At 45.3% G+C, this 18,303-nt stretch overlaps 1 protein-coding gene across 1 annotated transcript; it reads right to left on the bottom strand.

Annotated features, from left to right (window-relative positions):
- Positions 1–8,564: 8,564 nt before the first annotated feature.
- tomm6 (translocase of outer mitochondrial membrane 6 homolog (yeast)) lies at positions 8,565–17,371 on the bottom strand. The gene is made up of 3 exons (XM_072278898.1): positions 17,216–17,371; positions 11,675–11,782; positions 8,565–8,839 (listed from the first exon to the last, which is right to left on the bottom strand). Exons 1-2 carry the CDS (start codon positions 17,311–17,313, stop codon positions 11,686–11,688), a joined length of 195 nt encoding a protein of 64 aa, XP_072134999.1. The 5' UTR covers positions 17,314–17,371; the 3' UTR covers positions 8,565–8,839; positions 11,675–11,685.
- Between the last annotated feature and the right edge of the window lie 932 nt (positions 17,372–18,303).

The following is an 18,303-nucleotide window of genomic DNA, read 5'->3' as shown; positions in this document are numbered from 1 at the left end:
TAATCTTCCATTTTTCCATCATCCATGTACTTATCTTGAGTGTCCTTAATGTGTCTGCTTCAACCACCACCATGGCAACACATTCCACGCATTTCACTCTGTGTGGAAAAACTGACCAAACCCTGATGAAGAGCCTCAGGCCCGAAACATCGACTCTTTATTCCTCTGCCTGGCCTGCTGGGTTCCTCCAGCATTCTGTGTGCGTTTTTGTTTCCAGCTTTATATTCTATTTATTTTATTCAGGAGTCAGTTTTAGTGCTGATTTTGGTGGTCTTGGAAAGAACAAGAACCCAAAGTACAGACCACTAGGTTTGAAAATGTTCAGTTCAGTTTTCGTTTATTGTCATTTAGAAATGCATGCATTAAAAAATAATACAACCTTCCTCCAGGACGATATCACAAGAAAACACAGGACAAACCAAGACTAAAACTGAGAAAACCACATAATTATAACATATAGTGACAACAGTGCAAAGCAATACCATAATTTGATAAAGAGCAGACCATGGGCACGGTAATAAATAGTCCCAATCGACTCATCATCCCACGCAGGTGGCAGAAGGGAGGAACTCTCCCCGCCATGAACCTCCAAGCACCGCCAACTTGCTGATGCAGCACCATTGGAAGCACCTGACCGCAGCGGACTGAAAACTTCGCAGTCCGTCCGAAAACTTTGAGCCTCCGACAGCCTCTCCGAGCGCTTCGACCCTGCCCCGGCCGCCGAGTGACAAACAAAGCCGAGGACTCGGGGCCTTCTCCTCCAGAGATTCTGGACCACACAGTAGCAGCAGCAGCGAAGCAGGCATTTCAGAAGTTTCACCAGATGTTCCTCTGTGCTCTCATGTCCGTCTCCATCAAATCAGGATTGTGCACGGCACCCTACCTGACAAATAACAGGCATCACCATCGGAGTGGCCGCTGCGAGCTGTGTCGCGCCACCATATTAATACTTTCTGTCGAATAATCAGTGATCTTTAACTGGAAAATTCCAGAACTATAGGAAATTTGAAACCTGTTCACTGTCCCTCGGAGTTTTCCTCTGCTGTTCTGATCCCTAACATCTGCACTATAAAATTGGATGAATATGTTCTTTTAAGAACTGGGTCGTGCACCTTTATGCAAGAAGAACTATTAAAAATCCAAGCTAATTCTGATGTCCATGCACGTTAAATTCCCTAATTTCCTGAAAGTCCTTATTCCAGTCATTCCAACTGCATTGCTGACTCCTGAAAGTCCACAAACAGAAGTCAGTGAGCCCAGAAGTTAAGGCCCGATGCCGGAGTGTCTGGAAGTCTCAGGCCCATTGCCTGTGAGTCTGGGCCAGGGATAACAACTTCCAGGTCAGTGAGTCCTGGCATCAAAAGCCCGTGCAAGTCTTGAGTTCAAGGCCAAACCTTGATGGGCGAGTCCTGGGGTCGATAACCCAAAGCCTGAAAGCTGAGGACCGAAGTTGGCGAGGCCTGAAAGTCAAGGCCCATTGATCAGGGCATCTGGAAGTTGCAGGCCTGATATATGACCATGAGACATAGGAGTAGAATTAGGCCATTTTGGCCCATCGAGTCTCCTTCGCCATTCAGTCAATACTGATATATTCTCCGCTTAGCGGGTCAGTCAGCATCTGTGGAGGGGAGAGGATTTGTCCACGTTTTGGGTCAAGCCTTGATCCTGCTGTGGGATCTCAACCTGAATCGTTGACAATTCCTTCCCTTCCACAGATGCTGCTCAAACTGCTGAACTCCTCCAGCACAGGGGGTAATAAATCTGGTGTCTGCGGACCCCGCGATTAATGGTACAGAGAAGGTTGGGAACCCCTGCTCCAGCAGATTGTTGATCCTCGTTAGGTTATTGTCCGTCTCTGATTCCTACCCTAGAAAATATAGAGCAGGGGAGCCGGAACTGCTTCTGACGGGTGTCATCGCCTGTTGTGACCAGTGGTGCTGGAGAGAAGCTTCTGACCCATCATCTGGCCCATGCTATACCACAGAAGGAATGACCTGGATATCCAGCCACCTCTCCCAATCCCTCAAACTGGAAAGGAATTTTCCTATTTACTGTAATAGTTCAAGAATGCCACTGTTCTTTGTCATTATCTTCTCCCTGTGGAGTTCTCCCAGGCATTCCAATTTCTTCCCACTTTCCAAAGACCCACTGGTTCGTGGGTTAATTGGTCACATGGATGTAATTTGGTCAGGAATCAGAATCGGGTTTCTTATCTCTGATGTGTGTTGTGAAATTTGCTGTTTTGTGGCAGCAGTACAGTGCAATGCATAAAAAGTTACAATAAGTATATATAAATATAGAAAATATATAAGTAGTGCAAAAAAAGAGCAAAATAGCGTTCATGTACCATTCAAAAATCTGATGGTGGAGGGGAATAAGCTGTTCCTAAAATGTCCAGCAAGTGCCTTTAGGGCTCCCGTACCTCCTCCCTGATGGTAGCAACGAGAAGACAGCATTAGGGTGGGTGAGGTCCTTAACAATGGATGCCACCTTCTTGAGGGATTGTTCTTTGAAAATGCCCTTGTCGGTGGGCAAAGTTGTGCCCACGAGGGAGCTGGCTGAATTTGCAATCCTCTGCCGCTTTCTTTCCGATCATGTGCCTCCATTCCAGCTGGCAATGCTCTCTATAGTACATCTGTAGAAATTTGCCAGTGTCTTTGGTGACTTACCAAATCTCCTCAAACTCCTAGTGAAGGATAACCACTCGCGTGCCTTCTTTGTCATTGCATCAATATGTTGGAACAAGAATAGATCTTCAGAGATGTTAACGCCCTGCTCAAGCTTTCCACCGCTGACTGCTGTATGTCCCCTTGACTTGCCCTTCCTGAAGTCCACGATCAGTTCCTTGGTCTTACTGGCATTGAGTGCATGCCACCACACAACCAGCTCATCTATCGGCATACGAAGAGCAAGAGGATAAGACATGAGAGAATAGGACCAATCAAGTGTGACAGAAGAAAAGTGTGTATGGAACTGGAGGAGATAGCAGAGGTACTTAATGCATACTTTGCTTCAGTATTCACTACGGAAAAGGATCTTGGCGATTGTAGGGATGACCTACAGTGGACTGAAAAGCTTGACCATATAGATATTGTCACGTTCCTCGTGACGGGAATAAAGAACCCGCAGAAATGGAAAACACTTTGGAGTCCAGTATTGCTATTAATTAATGGTATTTATTAGTAACTACGCAATATAGTAATATAAATGTAGGTAAATCCAACAGATTAGCAATGATTATATAAAAGTAAGTGTGGAATATATATGTATGAAAAACCAAGCTTCTTTAAGTCTAGGGGTAAAAAGATACAGCCTTACAATAATGAGTAAAGTTCAGCTCAGTTCGTGGTATTGAGTTGAGTAGTGATGGAGAGAGAGAGGGAGAGATTTGAGTCTTCAGGTGAGCTGATGTCTTCGATCTTCTCGTCGTCCTCTGAGATCCTTTACAAGTCACCGACTGTGACTTTAACAAAGGGGACCGGTTTTCTGTGGTGGAGCTATCACCCCGGCGAGGGTGGACACATGGACAACTCCCCCACCAGTCAACCCTTTTTCCTTCTTTCCACTGCAAGAGCGATGGATCGATCCGCCTGATCGATCCTCCAAAACCCACATTTTCTGCGGGCTCAATAATGCTCATTCAGTGTCCAAACATGTGTCTGAGGTCTGTATCATCTGACCTCCTATTTTATCTTCCCGTGCTGAGCATCAACTGTCTCTCAAATAACTCCTCCTTCCTCTCTCTCTGAAGAAATGCAAACAGGCAAAAAGTCTTCGAAGAAAGTGTTAACAACCTGCCAAAAATCATAACATCGAGTGTCCATTAAATAACACTGCCTTTGGTCACCATAGCAACTTACAAGCTGCTTGGAGCTGTCTCTCTCCAACTCAGTAGAAATCCAAAGTTATTTCCAGTGCCTTAAAGTGACAGTCCAACTGTTAGTCTTCGTCTCTCTCTTTCTCTTTGACAAACAAGCTATCGGTGGTAAATAACTCTCTCTCTTTTCAAAAGCACAGTTCATAAGGGTACTTAAGGATCCCATCACAATATTAAGAGAAAGGATGTGCAGGAGCTTTTGGAAAGCTTCAAGCATCAAGATATATCAGTCACCAGGACGAGACGAAATGTACACCAGGGTACTGTGGGAGGTGAGGGAGGAGATTGCTGAGATTCTGGCGATGATCTTTGAATCATCAATGGGGACGGGAGAGGTTCCGGAGGATTGGAGGGTTGTGGATGTTGTTCCCTTATTCAAGAAAGGGAGTAGAGATAGCCCAGGAAATTATAGACCAGTGAGTCTTACTTCAGTGGTTGGTAAGTTGATGGAGAAGATCTTGAGAGGCAGGATTTATGAACATTTGGAAGAGGCATAATATGATTAGGAATAGTCAGCATGGCTTTGTCAAAGGCAAGTTATGCTTTACGAACCTGATTGAATTTTTTGAGGATGTGACTAAAGACATTGATGAAGGTACAGCCGTAGTGTGTAGTGTATATGGATTTTAGAAAGGCATTTGACAAGGTACCCTATGCTAGGCTTATTGAGAAAGTAAGGAGGCATGGGATCCAAGGGGAAATTGTTTTGTGGATCCAGAACTGGCTTGCCCACAGAAGGCAAAGAGTGGTTGTAGACGGGTCATATTCTGCATGGAGGTCAGTCACCAGTGGTGTGCCCCAGGGATCTGTTCTGGGACCCCTTCTCTTCATGATTTTTATAAATGACCTGGATGAGGAAGTGGAGGGACGGGTTAGTAAATTTGCTGATGACACAAAGGTTGGGGTGTTGTGGATAGTGTGGAGGGCTGTCAGGGGTTACAGCGGGACATTGGTGGGATGCAAAACTGGGCTGAGAAGTGACAGATGGAGTTCAACCCAGGTAAGTGTGAGGTGGTTCATTTTGGTAGGTCAAATATGATGGCAGAATATAGTATTAATGGTAAGACTCTTGGCAGCGTGGAAGATCAGAGGGATCTTGGGTTCCGAGTCCATAGGACACTCAAAGCTGCTACACAGGTTGTCTCTGTGGTTAAGAAAGCATATGGTGTATTGGCCTTCATCAATCGTGGAATTGAATTTAGGAGCCAAGAGGTAATGTTACAGCTATATAGGACCCTGGTCAGACCCCACTTGGAGTACTGTGCTCAGTTTTGGTCACCTCACTATAGGAAGGACATGGAAACCATAGAAAGGGTGCAGAGGAGATTTACAAGGATGTTGCCTGGATTGAGGAGCATACCTTATGAGAATAGGTTGAGTGAACTCTGCCTTTTCTCCTTGGAGTGACGGAGGATGAGAGGTGACCTGGTAGAGGTGTATAAGATAATGAGAGGCATTGATCATGTGGATAGTCAGGGGCTTTTTCCCAGGGCTGAAATGGCTAGCACGAGAGGGCACAGTTTTAAGGTGGTTGGAAGTAGGTACAGAGGAGATATCAGGGGTAAGTTTTTTTACACAGAGAGTGGTGAGTGCGTGGAATGGGCTGCTGGTGATGGTGGTGGAGGGTCTTTTAAGAGACTCCTGGACAGGTATACGGAGCTGAGAAAAATAGAAGGCTATTGGTAACCCTAGGTCATTTCTCAGGTAAGCACATGTTCAACACAACTTTGTAGGCCGAAGGGTCTGTATTGTGCTGTAGGTTTTCTATGCTTCTATGCCTATCTCCCTCACTGCATCTGAGCTTCTGCTAACAGTGACATCATCTGTGAATTTAAAGATGGTGTTTGAGCTGTGCCTAGATCAGTCATGAGTGTAGAGAGAGTAGAGCGGTGGGCTAAGCACACAACCTTGAGCTATCAAGCTTATGGGATCGCCGAACAGATGGTGGATCAGTGGGAATTTACTGTAATTAAATAAACATGGAATTTACACTAATCTCGGGAGCCTCATCCACAAAGATTGCAGTGAAAACCCATCTGGTCCATTGTCCTCACCTTCTCCGCCCTTTATGCAACCTCAGTCCCACAGATGCGGTTAACTCTTTACTTCCCCCCAGTGCAGGGGCAATTAAAGACGCTGGAATCGCCAGTGAAGCCACTTCCCATGAATAGACTTGACTGGGAAAGCACGAGGTGGAAGGGTTATGCGGTGCAGTCAGGATGACTTGCAAGCTCCTCAGATGAGTGAGAAAATAAATGCGAGATTGCAGAATACATTACCTGTGGCCTCCCCCACCCCCCCCCGCCCCTCACCCTCTACTGCCAGCGTTGGCCCCCACATCTAAAATATAGCAGCACATAGTGTACCAGTTAGCGTAAAGCTTTAGACTATAAGATATTGGAGTAAATTAGGCCATTTGGCCCATTGAGTTTGGTCCATTTCATCATGGCTGATCCATCATGATCAGCGTCCAATTCCTGCTGCCGGTGGTGGCTTTGCACCGTTGGTTTCTAAGCCGAGATTTCAGTTTCTGCGCTCGCGGTTCCTCTCATACTGAGCAGCATTAGTTTTGCAGCAGCACATCATCAGTAGGATGATTAACTCTTGGTCCTCAGTCCAAAATAATTGTGCAATAGACAGGAACGTGGAGGCAGCACTGTGGTGTAGCGGTTGGATTAATGCTGTAAGATTGGGGTTCGACTCCCGCCACAGGGAGAATGTAAAAGCTCCTTTCACAAGAACATAAGAAATAGCAGCAGGAGTAGGCCATCCAGCCCCGCCATTCAATAAGATCACAGCTGATCTGTCCATAAACTCAGCTCCATCTACCTGCCCATAACCCTTAATTTCCCTACTATCTAAAAATCTATCTAACTGTATCTTAAATATATTTAGTGAAGAAGTCTCAACTGCTTCCCTGGGCAGAGAATTTCACAGATTCACCACTCTCTGGGAAAAACAGTTTCTCATCTCTGTCCTAAATCTTCTCCCCTGAATCTTGAAGCAACGTCCCCTAGTTCTAGACTCACCCACTAATGGAAGCAACTTTCCTACTTCTATCTTAGCTATCCCTTTCAAAATTTTGTATGTTTCTATAAGATCCCCTCTCATTCTTCTGAATTCCAGAGAGTATAGTTCCAGGCGACTCAAATTCTCCTCATAGGTTAACCGCTTCATCTCTGGAATCACTGTCTGTAATAACTGTCCAATAGACTCCTGTCTGTAAGGAGTTTGTACATTCTCCCTGTGGGTTTCTTCCCCCAGTCCAAAGATGCACGGGTTAGGGTCAGCGAGTTGTGGGCATGCTATGTTGGCACTCGGAAGCGTGACCACACTTGTGGGCTGCACCCCTGCAAATCCTCGGAATGTTAGTCATTGATGCAAACAACATTTTCTCAACATATTGTTTCGATGTACGCGTGACGAATAAAGTTAATCTTTAAATCAATGAGGGGCACGAGTAGGGTGAGTGCTCAGTCTTTTTCCCCAGGGAAAGGAAAATTAAGAACTACCAGGCATGGATTGGTTTAGGGTGAGAGGGGAAAGGTCTAAACTGGACTTGAAGGGCAACTTTTCACCCAGACAATGAGCTGCCTGTGGAAGTGGTTGAAGAAGCTACAATAACAGCATTTAAAATACATACATTTACATTGCATAACTACATGCAGGTACAGAAAGTTGTCAAAAAAGGGCCAGTAACATCAACATGCGGAAATCTGCAGATGCTGGAATTTCAAGCAACACACATAAAAGTTGCTGGTGAACGCAGCTATAGGAAGAGGTACAGTTGACGTTTCAGGCCGAGACCCTTCATCAGGCCTACATAGTACCTCTTCCTATATCTGCCTGGCCTGCTGCATTCACCAGCAATTTTTATGTGTGTTGCCAGTAACATCATGAAGGATCCTACCAACTCTGGCCATGGCCTGTTTGTTCTACTCCATTGGGAAGGAATTTACATAGCATCCATGCCAGGACCACCAGACTCAAAAGAAGTTACTTTCCCCAAGCAGTAAGGCTGATCAACACCTCCACGCACTAACCCATCTCTCCACACCCCCAACCACCTGTCAGTCACCTTATGTACCAACACTGCTATACGTAGTGTCACTTCATAGACAATGTATACAATTTCTCTTATGTATTTATATTTACTGGGTTTTTGTTATTACGTTATTTGTATGTTCTGTGTTGAATGGATCTGGAGTTACAAATATTTTATTCTCCTTGACACGGGTACAGGAAATGACATTAAACAAACTTAAAATGTCTTGAATAAATAGGAAAGGTTTAGAGTAGGGGCTCCCAAGCTGGGATTCACAGATCCCCAAGCTTAATGGTATTGGTCCATGACATAAAAAAAAGATTGGGAAACCCTGGTTTAGAGGGATAAGATCCAAGTACGATCAAATTGGACTAGCTTAGCCCCAGTGGGGCTGAAATGCTCTATCACTCTATGACTCAATATTGAAATAAAGTAAAAACAGACTACAACTCCCATGAGCCTCTGCAGTCAGCACCCAAAGCTCCCATAATGCATCAGAGGTCACTTTTTAATAGTGTAAGCAACTCTTTCTGTTGATCTGGAGTATAATTATACTTACATAAGAACTAACAAATCCCAGATACATATATCATGACCCATGAGCATCAATATTTAGTATCAAGCACAAGTTACACACAAGAGTTAGCCTCAGTTGATTTATTTGAATAGTTTCCCTATGAATTTAAGGAGTTAATAACATTGAGGATGTAGTCAGTGCTGTGATAACTTAAAGTATTGTCGATGGGGAAAAGGAGCAATTGCTGATTATCCCATCCATTCACTTGGAACAGCAGTGTCTGTCCGTTCATTACGCAAAGGCCCTAGAACTGCTGCTGCAGTAATTCTGCTCGTAGTCTCGATCATTGCAGCAGGCCCTTGGCGATAGTGGTCTTGCAGCTTTTGCCAAGCCCCCTAGTCTGGAAGCGAAGCACAGACATCATTATGTACAGCTGGATACAGGGTGGATGGATAAGAACATCTACTTGCAACAGGACAGAAACAGATGCAAAAGTTGTTTTAAAGATTAGCTTCACTTATCACATGTACACCGAAACATACAGGGAAATATGTGCCTTGCGTCATGAGCGATGCAGTGCGAGGATGTGCTGTGGGCAGCTGCAAATATCGCCAATGCAAGCCAAAATCAAACAAAAGTAAGGAGAGCGAGAAGGTGTGGAAGGACCACCATTGTAATATATAGCAGTGAAAATTTCAATCTGAGCTTGAGTTCATTTTCACCATGTTTCAGATCACCACAAAGGCAAAGTGGACAAATGTTGGTAAAGTACATTTTTTTGGTGTAGCATGGTTAGCGTAACATTATGACAGCGCCTGCGACTGGGGCTCAGTTCCTGCCACTGTTTGTAAGGAGTTAGTGCGTCCTCCCTGTGACTGCGCGTGCTTCACTCAGCTCCGGACTCCTCACGTCCCAAAGGCGTACGAGTTAGGTTTAGATTATGTCAGCAGCTGAGGGCCGCCCCCAGCACATCGTCAGTCTGAACTGGTGCAACATCTCACTGCATGTTATCAAGTACCGTACTCTGCAAAAGTCTTAGGTACAAATATATAGCTAGGCTGTCGAAGACTTTTGCACATACTGTAGTAACCTTATGTGTTGCACTGCTGTCACAAACAAAAAATAAATTTCATGACTTATAGGAGTGATGATAAATCTAATTCTGATATGGATCTTTACTGTGGACTGAGAGTGAGAAGGGAAATTATGCTTGGAAAAGGTGGAAGGGAGTCGGGGGGAGAGCAGGAAGCACCAGAGACATTCTGTACTGATCTATAAACCGATTGTTTGGAATCAAATGACCTTGCCTGGTGTCTCGGGGCTGGGTGAGTCTGCGCCTGTGCCACCCCCCGCCCGTGGCACTCCTCCTCTGCCACCTGTCCCACACCTTCTCGCAGTGCTCCAGCCTCGCCATTCCCAACACCCTTCGCTCCTCTGCTCCCCCTCCAGGTTTCACCTATCACCTTGTGTTTCTCCCTCCCCTCCCCCCATTTTAAATCCAGTCCTCAGCTCTTTTCTCCAGGCCTGTCGAAGGGTCTCGGCCCAAAACGCCGACTCTGCTTTATTTCCCCCATAGATGCTGCCTGGCCTGCTGAGTTCCTCCAGCATTCTGTGTGTAATCCTTTGCTCCTGCCAGATTTACAAACTCTACTCCACGGTGACAAATACAGTACTGTGCAAAAGTCTTTGGTACCCTAGCTACACTTGTAACGCATAAAGCTCATCTTTAATCTACATCCTATTTATGAAGGTGAAGGTAAGAACACTATAATGTGAACATTGCCTTTGGATCAGGAGGAATGCCAATGTTTAACTTTGCGTGACAACAGATAAAACATTGTTCTGAATTTTTAATCAACAGTTGAAGCAACGTGTATATCGGATAATTATCACCATTAAATATTAGGCATCCATTATTGGTCAGTGGAGAGCAAGTGAGGAAAGAAATGAGAAGATCCCATCACGTGAAGGCAGAATGCACGGTTAATGGCAGATTTCTTCATGTGGAGGAACAGAGGGATCTTGGGGCCCACGTCCATTAATCCCTCAAGGTTGCCACACACGTTGATGGTCGTTCAGAAGGCACGTCGTGTGTTGGCCTTCATTAGTTGGGGAACTGGGTTCAAGAGCCTCTATCAAACTCTGATTAGATCACACTTGCAGTATCCTGTTCAGTTCCAGTTGCCTCAGAGAGGAATCAGGATTTCACCAGGATGCTGCTTGGATTAGAGGGCATATCTTATGAGGGTAGGTTGAATGGGTTACAGCTTTTCAATTTGGAGCAAAAGAGGGTGAAAGGTGACTTGATAGAGCTGCAGAGGATGATACAAGGCACTCACAGAGCGGTCGGCCAGAGACCTTTTCCCAGGGCAGAAATGGCTAATACGAGAGAAGGTATAAAGTGACCGGAGGAGAGTATAGAGGGGATGTCAGAGGTAGGGTTGTGTTGTGTGTTTTTTTTACACAGAGAGAGGTGGGTGCCTGGACTGCCCTGTCAGTGGTGGTGGTAGAGGGAGATACATTGGGGACATAGGCGTATGGATATAAGAAAACTGGCAGGCTATGTGGGAGGGAAGGGTTCGATTGACCTTTGAGTACATTAAAAAGTCAGCACAACAATATGGGCCTGAACTGTGCTGTACACAGAGCACTACAGCACAGGAGAAAGCCGACCTATTATTCCATCTAGTCCCATCCACTTGCACTGGACCATAGCCCGCCATACCCCTCCCAATCATGTTCCTATCCCTTAGATGTTGAAATCAAATCCACAACCACCACTTCTGCTGGTAGCTCATTCCACGCTCTGAGAAGTTCCTGCTCACGTTCCCCTTAAACATTTCAACCTTATCCCATGACCTTTGGCTCTAATCTCAGCCTGCTTCAATTTACCCTATCTATATCCTTCATAACTTTGTATATCTCCTCTCATTCTCTTACCCTCCAGGGAGTAAAGTCCTAATCTGTTCAACCTTTTCCTATATCTCAGGTCCTAAAGTCCCAGCAACTTCCTTGCAAATTTTCTCAAGACTCTTTTAAAATGTTTTGATATCGTTCCTGTAGGTAGCTGTTCTGTGATTTAATCGTAGAACCCTCGCAGGAACCAGCACTTTGACCCGTCAGGAAAGTAAAAGCACTGAACCTGCTATCAGCCTGATCCTCTCCTCACCATTACTCAGCCCATCGCTAACGCTGCAGAGAGGGTAGAAAGAGATTGCAGTGCTGGAGAACTTACCGAGATCTCGTCTACTGAATGGGCTGAGGAGCCATTAGATCGATGTCTGAAAGGTTTCGGGCGATATAAACTCCCACAGCAAACAGCCCAATGTTTACAATTAGGTTCCTGTTAGGAAAGAAGAAATGAATAAGCTGGAATTGTTCAGCTGATGGATAAATGGAGGGCAGGGCAGGAGGGAAGAGTTAGATTGACTGAGTCCTAGAAATGTAGAGCACAGAAACAGGCCCTTCAGCTCATCTAGTCCTTGCTGAACTATTAAACTGCTTAGTCCCATCGACCTACACCCAGTTCATAGACATCCTATCATGGAAAAGAGTACTCGGACCCGAAGGGAGCTGCTTCGGAAAATCTCTATTGATGCATGATACCATGGAGAGCCCAAGCTCCTAAAGCGGGGTCTTGGAACTCTGTCAAACAAGAAAACTCAGTCATATTTATACATGAATGGTACAACAGACACAATAGACAATAGGTGCAGGAGTAGGCCATTCGGCCCTTCGAGCCAGCACCGCCATTCACTGTGATCATGGCTGATCATCCACTATCAGTATCCAGTTCCTGCCTTATCCCCATAACCTTTAATTCCACTATCTTTAAGAGCTCTATCCATCTCTTTTTTGAAAGCATCCAGAGACTTGGCCTCCACAGGCTTCTGGGGCAGAGCATTCCATATATCCACCACTCTCTGGGTGAAAAAGTTTTTCCTCAACTCCGTTCTAAATGGCCTACCCCTTATTCTTAAACTGTGGCCTCTGGTTCTGGACTCACCCATCAGCGGGAACATGCTTCCTGCCTCCAGCGTGTCCAATCCCTTAATAATCTTATATGTTTCAATAAGATCCCCTCTCAGCCTTCTAAATTCCAGAGCCCAGTCGTTCCAATCTTTCGACATATGACAGTCCCACCATCCCGGGAATTAACCTTGTGAACCTATGCTGCACTCCCTCAATAGCAAGAATGTTCTTCCACAAATTTGGAGACCAAAACTGCACACAGTACTCCAGGTATGGTCTCACCAGGGCCCTGTACAGCTGTAGAAGGACCTCTTTGCTCTTATACTCAATTGCCCTTGTTATGAAGGCCAGCATGCCATTAGCTTTCTTCACGGCCCGCTGTACGTGCGTGCTTGCTTTCAGTGACTGATGTACAAGAACACCTAGATCTCGTTGTACTTTCCCTTTTCCTAACTTGACTCCATTTAGATAATAATCTGCCTTCCTGTTCTTACCACCAAAGTGGATAACCTCACATTTATCCACAATAAACTGCATCTGCCATGCATATGCCCACTCACCCAGCCTGTCCGAGTCACCCTGCATTCTCATAACATCCTCCTCACATTCCACACTAACACCCAGCTTTGTTTCATCAGCAAATTTGCTAATGTTACTTTTAATTCCCTCATCTAAATCATTAATATATATTGTAAACAGCTGCGGTCCCAGCACTGAACTCTGCAGTACCCCACTGGTCACCGCCTGCCATTCCGAAAGGGACCCATTAATCACTACTCTTTGTTTCCTGTCTGCCAGCCAATTTTCAATCCATGTCAGTACTCTGCACCTAATACCATGTGCCCTAATTTTGCCCACTAATCTCCTATGTGGGACTTTATCAAAGGCTTTCTGAAAGTCCAGGTACACTACATCCACTGGCTCTCCCTTGTCCATTTTCATAGTTACATCCTCAAAAAATTCCAGAAGAATTAGTCAAGCACGATTTCCCCTTCGTAAATCTATGCTGACTCGGACCGATCCTGTTACTGCTATCCAGATGTGTCGTAATTTCATCTTTTATAATTGACTCCAGCATCTTTCCCACCACCAATGTCAGGCTAACCAGTCTATAATTCCCTGTTTTCTCTCTTCCTCCCTTCTTGAAGAGAGGGACAACATTAGCCACCCTCCAATCCACAGGAACTGATCCTGAATCTATAGAACATTGGAAAATGATTACCAATGCATCCACGATTTCTAAAGCCACCTCCTTAAGTACCCTGGGATGCAGACCATCAGGTCCCGGGGACTTATCAGCCTTCAGACCCAACAGTCTATCCAACACCATTTCCTGCCTAATATAAATTTCCTTCAGTTCATCCATTACCCGAGGTCCTTTGGCCACTATTATATCTGGGAGATTGTTTGTGTCTTCCCTAGTGAAGACAGATCCAAAGTACCTGTTCAACTCGTCTGCCATTTCCTTGTTCCCCATAATAAATTCACCCATTTCTGTCTTCAAGGGCCCAATTTTGGTCTTAACTATTTTTTTCCTTTTCATACACCTAAAGAAGCTTTTACTATCCTCCTTTATATTCTTGGCTAGTTTACCTTCGTACCTCATTTTTTCTCCACGTATTGGCTTTTTAGTTACCTTCTGTTGCTCTTTAAAAGTTTCCCAATCCTCCAGCTTCCCACTCGTCTTTGCTATGTTATACTTCTTCTCTTTTATTTTTATACTGTCCATTACTTCCCTTGTCAGCCACGGCCTCCCCTTACTCCCCTTAGGATCTTTCTTCCTCTTTGGAACGAACTGATCCTGCACCTTCCGCATTATTCCCAGAAACACTTGCCATTGCTGTTCCACTGTCATCCCTGCTAGGGTATTGTTCCATTGAACTTTGGCCAGCTCCTCCCTCATAGCACCATAGTTCCCTTTGTTCAACTGTAATACTGACACTTCCGAGTTTCCCTTCTCCCTCTCAAATTGTAGATTAAAACTTATCATATTATGGTCACTACCTCCTAATGGCTCCTTTACCTCGAGGTCCCTGATCAAATCTGGTTCATTGCACAATACTAAATCTAGAATTGTGTTCTCTCTGGTAGGCTCCAGTACAAGCTGTTCTAAGAATCCATCTCGGAGGTACTCCACAAACTCCCTTTCTTGGGGTCCAGTACCAACCTGATTCCTCCAGTCTACCTGCGTGTTGAAACCCCCCATAACAACTGTAGCATTACCTTTGCGACATGCCAATTTTAACTCTTGATTCAACTTACACCCTACATCCAGACTACTGTTTGGGGGCCTGTAGATAACTCCCATTAGGGTCTTTCTACCCTTAGAATTTCTCAGTTCTATCCATACTGACTCTACATCTCCTGATTCTATGTCCCCCCTCGCAAGGGACTGAATATCATTCCTCACCAACATAGCCACCCCCACCCCCTCTACCCACCTGTCTGTCCTTTCGATAGGACGTATACCCTTGAATATTCATTTCCCAGGCCCTGTCCACTTGAAGCCATGTCTCTGTTATTCCCACAACATCATACTTACCAATTTCCAACTGTGCCTCGAGCTCATCCACTTTATTTCTTATACTCCGTGCATTCATATACAATACTTTTAATTCATTACTCCCCTCACCTCCCATATCAATTCCTATTTCACTTGGCCAAACTGTACGGTCCCTTCTTGAGCTTTCTGCTCAGTTGATTCTATTGTCATTCTTAACTTTTCTTATTCTCACTTTCCCTTTATCTCCATCCTTATATTTCCAGACACTTAGGTGGATTTTTACAGAAGTAAAGGTAACTTGCCTCAGGACATTGTATGACCAGATAATTCCTTATTTGAACCTTTGTCTAGCATTCTCAGAGAACAATGTCTAACATTTTATTGAACAATGTATAATTAGTCCACTGCATCCTGCATGACGACTTCAAGGCAAAGCTTAGCAATCAGTTTCTCAGTATTTAGTGGAACTCCAGCAACGCTACTGAACAGCGAGGTAGCAAAAATATGTCCTTGAGCAGCTACACATTCTACCTAAGTGTTAGTCCTCAAAAAATGCATATATCAGGCAAGCTGTCCCAACCGCAGACATATAAAAATTCTCAGAACAAGGAAGTACAGAGAGTTATTTTTATATCTTGGTTGCGAGGCACATTTCAGTCACACAGAGTACATTAGTTACAGATAAATGATTATAGACTTCAAATTCACATTTTAAAACAAATCATTAGCCCCTCAATGCCCATTACAATGCAAGGCCTTGATACTTTCATCCTCACATCCATACCTCTCCCATCCGTGTAGCTATCCAAACTTCTCTCTGAAATCTAAATTACGTCCACCACTTGCACTGGCAGCCTGCTCCACACTCCCACCACCCAGTGAAGAAGTTTCCCCTTTCACCCTTAACCCATGACTTCTAGTTGTAGTATCACCCAAACTCAATGGAAAAAGCTTGCTTGCATTTACCCCATTTATACCTCTCATAATTTTGTACACCTCTATCAAATCTCCTCTCAATCTTCTACGTTCCAAGGAATCAACTGAATCCTATTGAATCTTTCTTAATAACTCAGCTCCTCAGAACCGGCAATATCCTTGTAAAATTTCTCTGTACTCTTTCAACCTTATTTACATCTTTCTTGTGTGCTTCTCTGTGTGTGTGTGTGTTTGTGTTCGCACGCGCACGCCCTTAACTCTTGGTGGAGTTGTCGAGGCACCGTTATGACAAGCTTTTTTTTTGGTATGCTCATCGTACGGTGTGTCTTGGGCATCTGAAACCTGGCGGAGCCCATCCCTGGCACGGATGGAGAGCCAGCCGGATTCGAACTCGGGACCTCTCGCCCCGAAGTCCAGCGCTGATGCCACTACACCACTAACCAGTTTCTTGTTGGTAGGTGACCAAACCTGCACACAATACTCCACATTAGGCCTCACCAACATCTTACACAACTTCAACATAACGTCCCATATCTTGTACTCAATACTTTGATTTACAACGGGCAATGCATTAAAAGCTTTCTTTACATTCTTGCAGTAAGTTAGAAGGTTGGCACAATATTGTTGTGTTGAAGGGTTGTACTGTTCTAAGATCTAATTTCACTGTGAAGGGGCAACAACCTAAATTTGTTCAATGTCCACCGATCGCAGATGATAAAAATCAGTGCACAGGGATGTTACAGAAGGAAAAAGCATAAAGCATCCAGAGCAACACACACAAAATGCTGGAGGAACTAAGCAGGCCAGGCAGCATCTATGGAAAAGAGTAAAACAGTCAGCGTTTTGGGTCGAGACCATTCACGGTTCATAGTAGACTAAATGCGGTGGAGATTTGGGGAGGGGGTCAGAGACGGGGTAGAAGGGTTTGGTGGAAAGGTGGAGCCTGAGGAAGAGAGAAAGAGGGGGGAGACAGGGGAATGTGGAAGACAGAGAAATGAATGGGAGAGGAAGGTGGATGGGGGAAGATGAAAGGGGTGCGAGGGGATTTAGGAGGGAGGAGGATATTGGGAGTGGATGGGAGGACAAGGTGACGATAAAGGGGTGGGGTAGTTCGGAAGGGTTACGGGAAACGAGGAAGGGTGGGGAAGAGACGATAGGAAGAATTGGGGTGTAGGTGAGGAGGGAAGGGTGGGGTTATGGAGATGGAAAAGGGAATGAGAGGGTGTGCGGATGGAGAGGAATAGGTATTATAGGGGGAGGGTAGAGGAAGGAGATAGATGAAAAGGCAGTCCAGGGTGATCCGATTACTGGCGGAGGAAGATGGTGTCCCTGCCGACTGGTTTCCCCCATCCCCTCCCCTCTCACCTGCGGAAGTCATTCCTGTCGGCCATCACAGCCGCCGCCGCCCTCAGCGTCGCCAACCATCCCCGGTCCGCAGCCTCATCTTTCTTTCCCGGCGCCATCGCCTCGTGTGATGGCGGACCACCGAACCCGTGCACCCAAGACGCAGCAGCGGCGTCACACCGGGTTCCGCGCCGGCTGGAACACCAGAGCTCGAACGTCGGTTCCGAGTCGAATTGAAATTCCGCGCTGCTGTGGGCTCTGACATCACCGTTCCCCTCTGCCTCCACAGATGCTGCCTGACCCACCAAGTTCCTCCAGCCGTTTGTTTTTCTGCTTTTGTTCGCTGCAAAGCTCACACTTCCATGAAAACAAAACCCTACAGAAACACAAACACAAAATGTTGGAATCGGAGTTGGTTTATTATTGTCACGTGTATGCTAGTCCTGCATACTGTTCATTCAGATCCGTTCATTACACACTCAGCAGACCAGGCAGCATCCTCCTTCCCAACCTCACACACGGACAGTCCTCCATCTTCAGGGCAGTCTTCCAAGTCCCCAGTTTCCAGGCTTCACCCATCGGGTGGTGACCTTCAGGCTTTCAGTCGACCTTCGGGCTTTGATCTTCAGTATCGGCTCCCAGACTAGCCACTGACAGGACCCCGAACTCCAGCCACTCTGAACCATTGGCCTTCGTGCCTTCTGCTAGCATGGACGTTGTGCCTGGTCCTCGCCGTGAAGCTGGCCAGATTGGGTTACGTCTCAGTTCAGTGATAGAAAATAAATGTTGTGGTGCGTGTTAAGTAGTCATTGTACTGAAGGGTTCAGAAGTGGTTGGAAACAGCACTGTGTTGTGTGTGATTCATTGACTTGGGTGTTGTCACCTAATGTCTTTAATAAGTAGCTTTCAACTGTGTTCCTAGTTAATCACTGTTCTGCCGAAAGTCAATGTATTATCAATGTACATGCCTATGTTACCATATGCCACCTTGAGATTCACTTTTGTGTGGGCATTCACATTAGAATCAATGGAAAATCACACACAACAAATATGGACAAACAACCAAAGTGCAAAAGACAGTAAACTGTGCAAAAATGACAAGAGAAATA

The sequence above is a fragment of the Mobula birostris genome, chromosome 14, assembly GCF_030028105.1.
Source record: "Mobula birostris isolate sMobBir1 chromosome 14, sMobBir1.hap1, whole genome shotgun sequence".
Classification (NCBI taxonomy): Eukaryota; Metazoa; Chordata; class Chondrichthyes; order Myliobatiformes; family Myliobatidae; genus Mobula; species Mobula birostris.
This window is presented reverse-complemented; position numbering and strand designations above follow the sequence as displayed.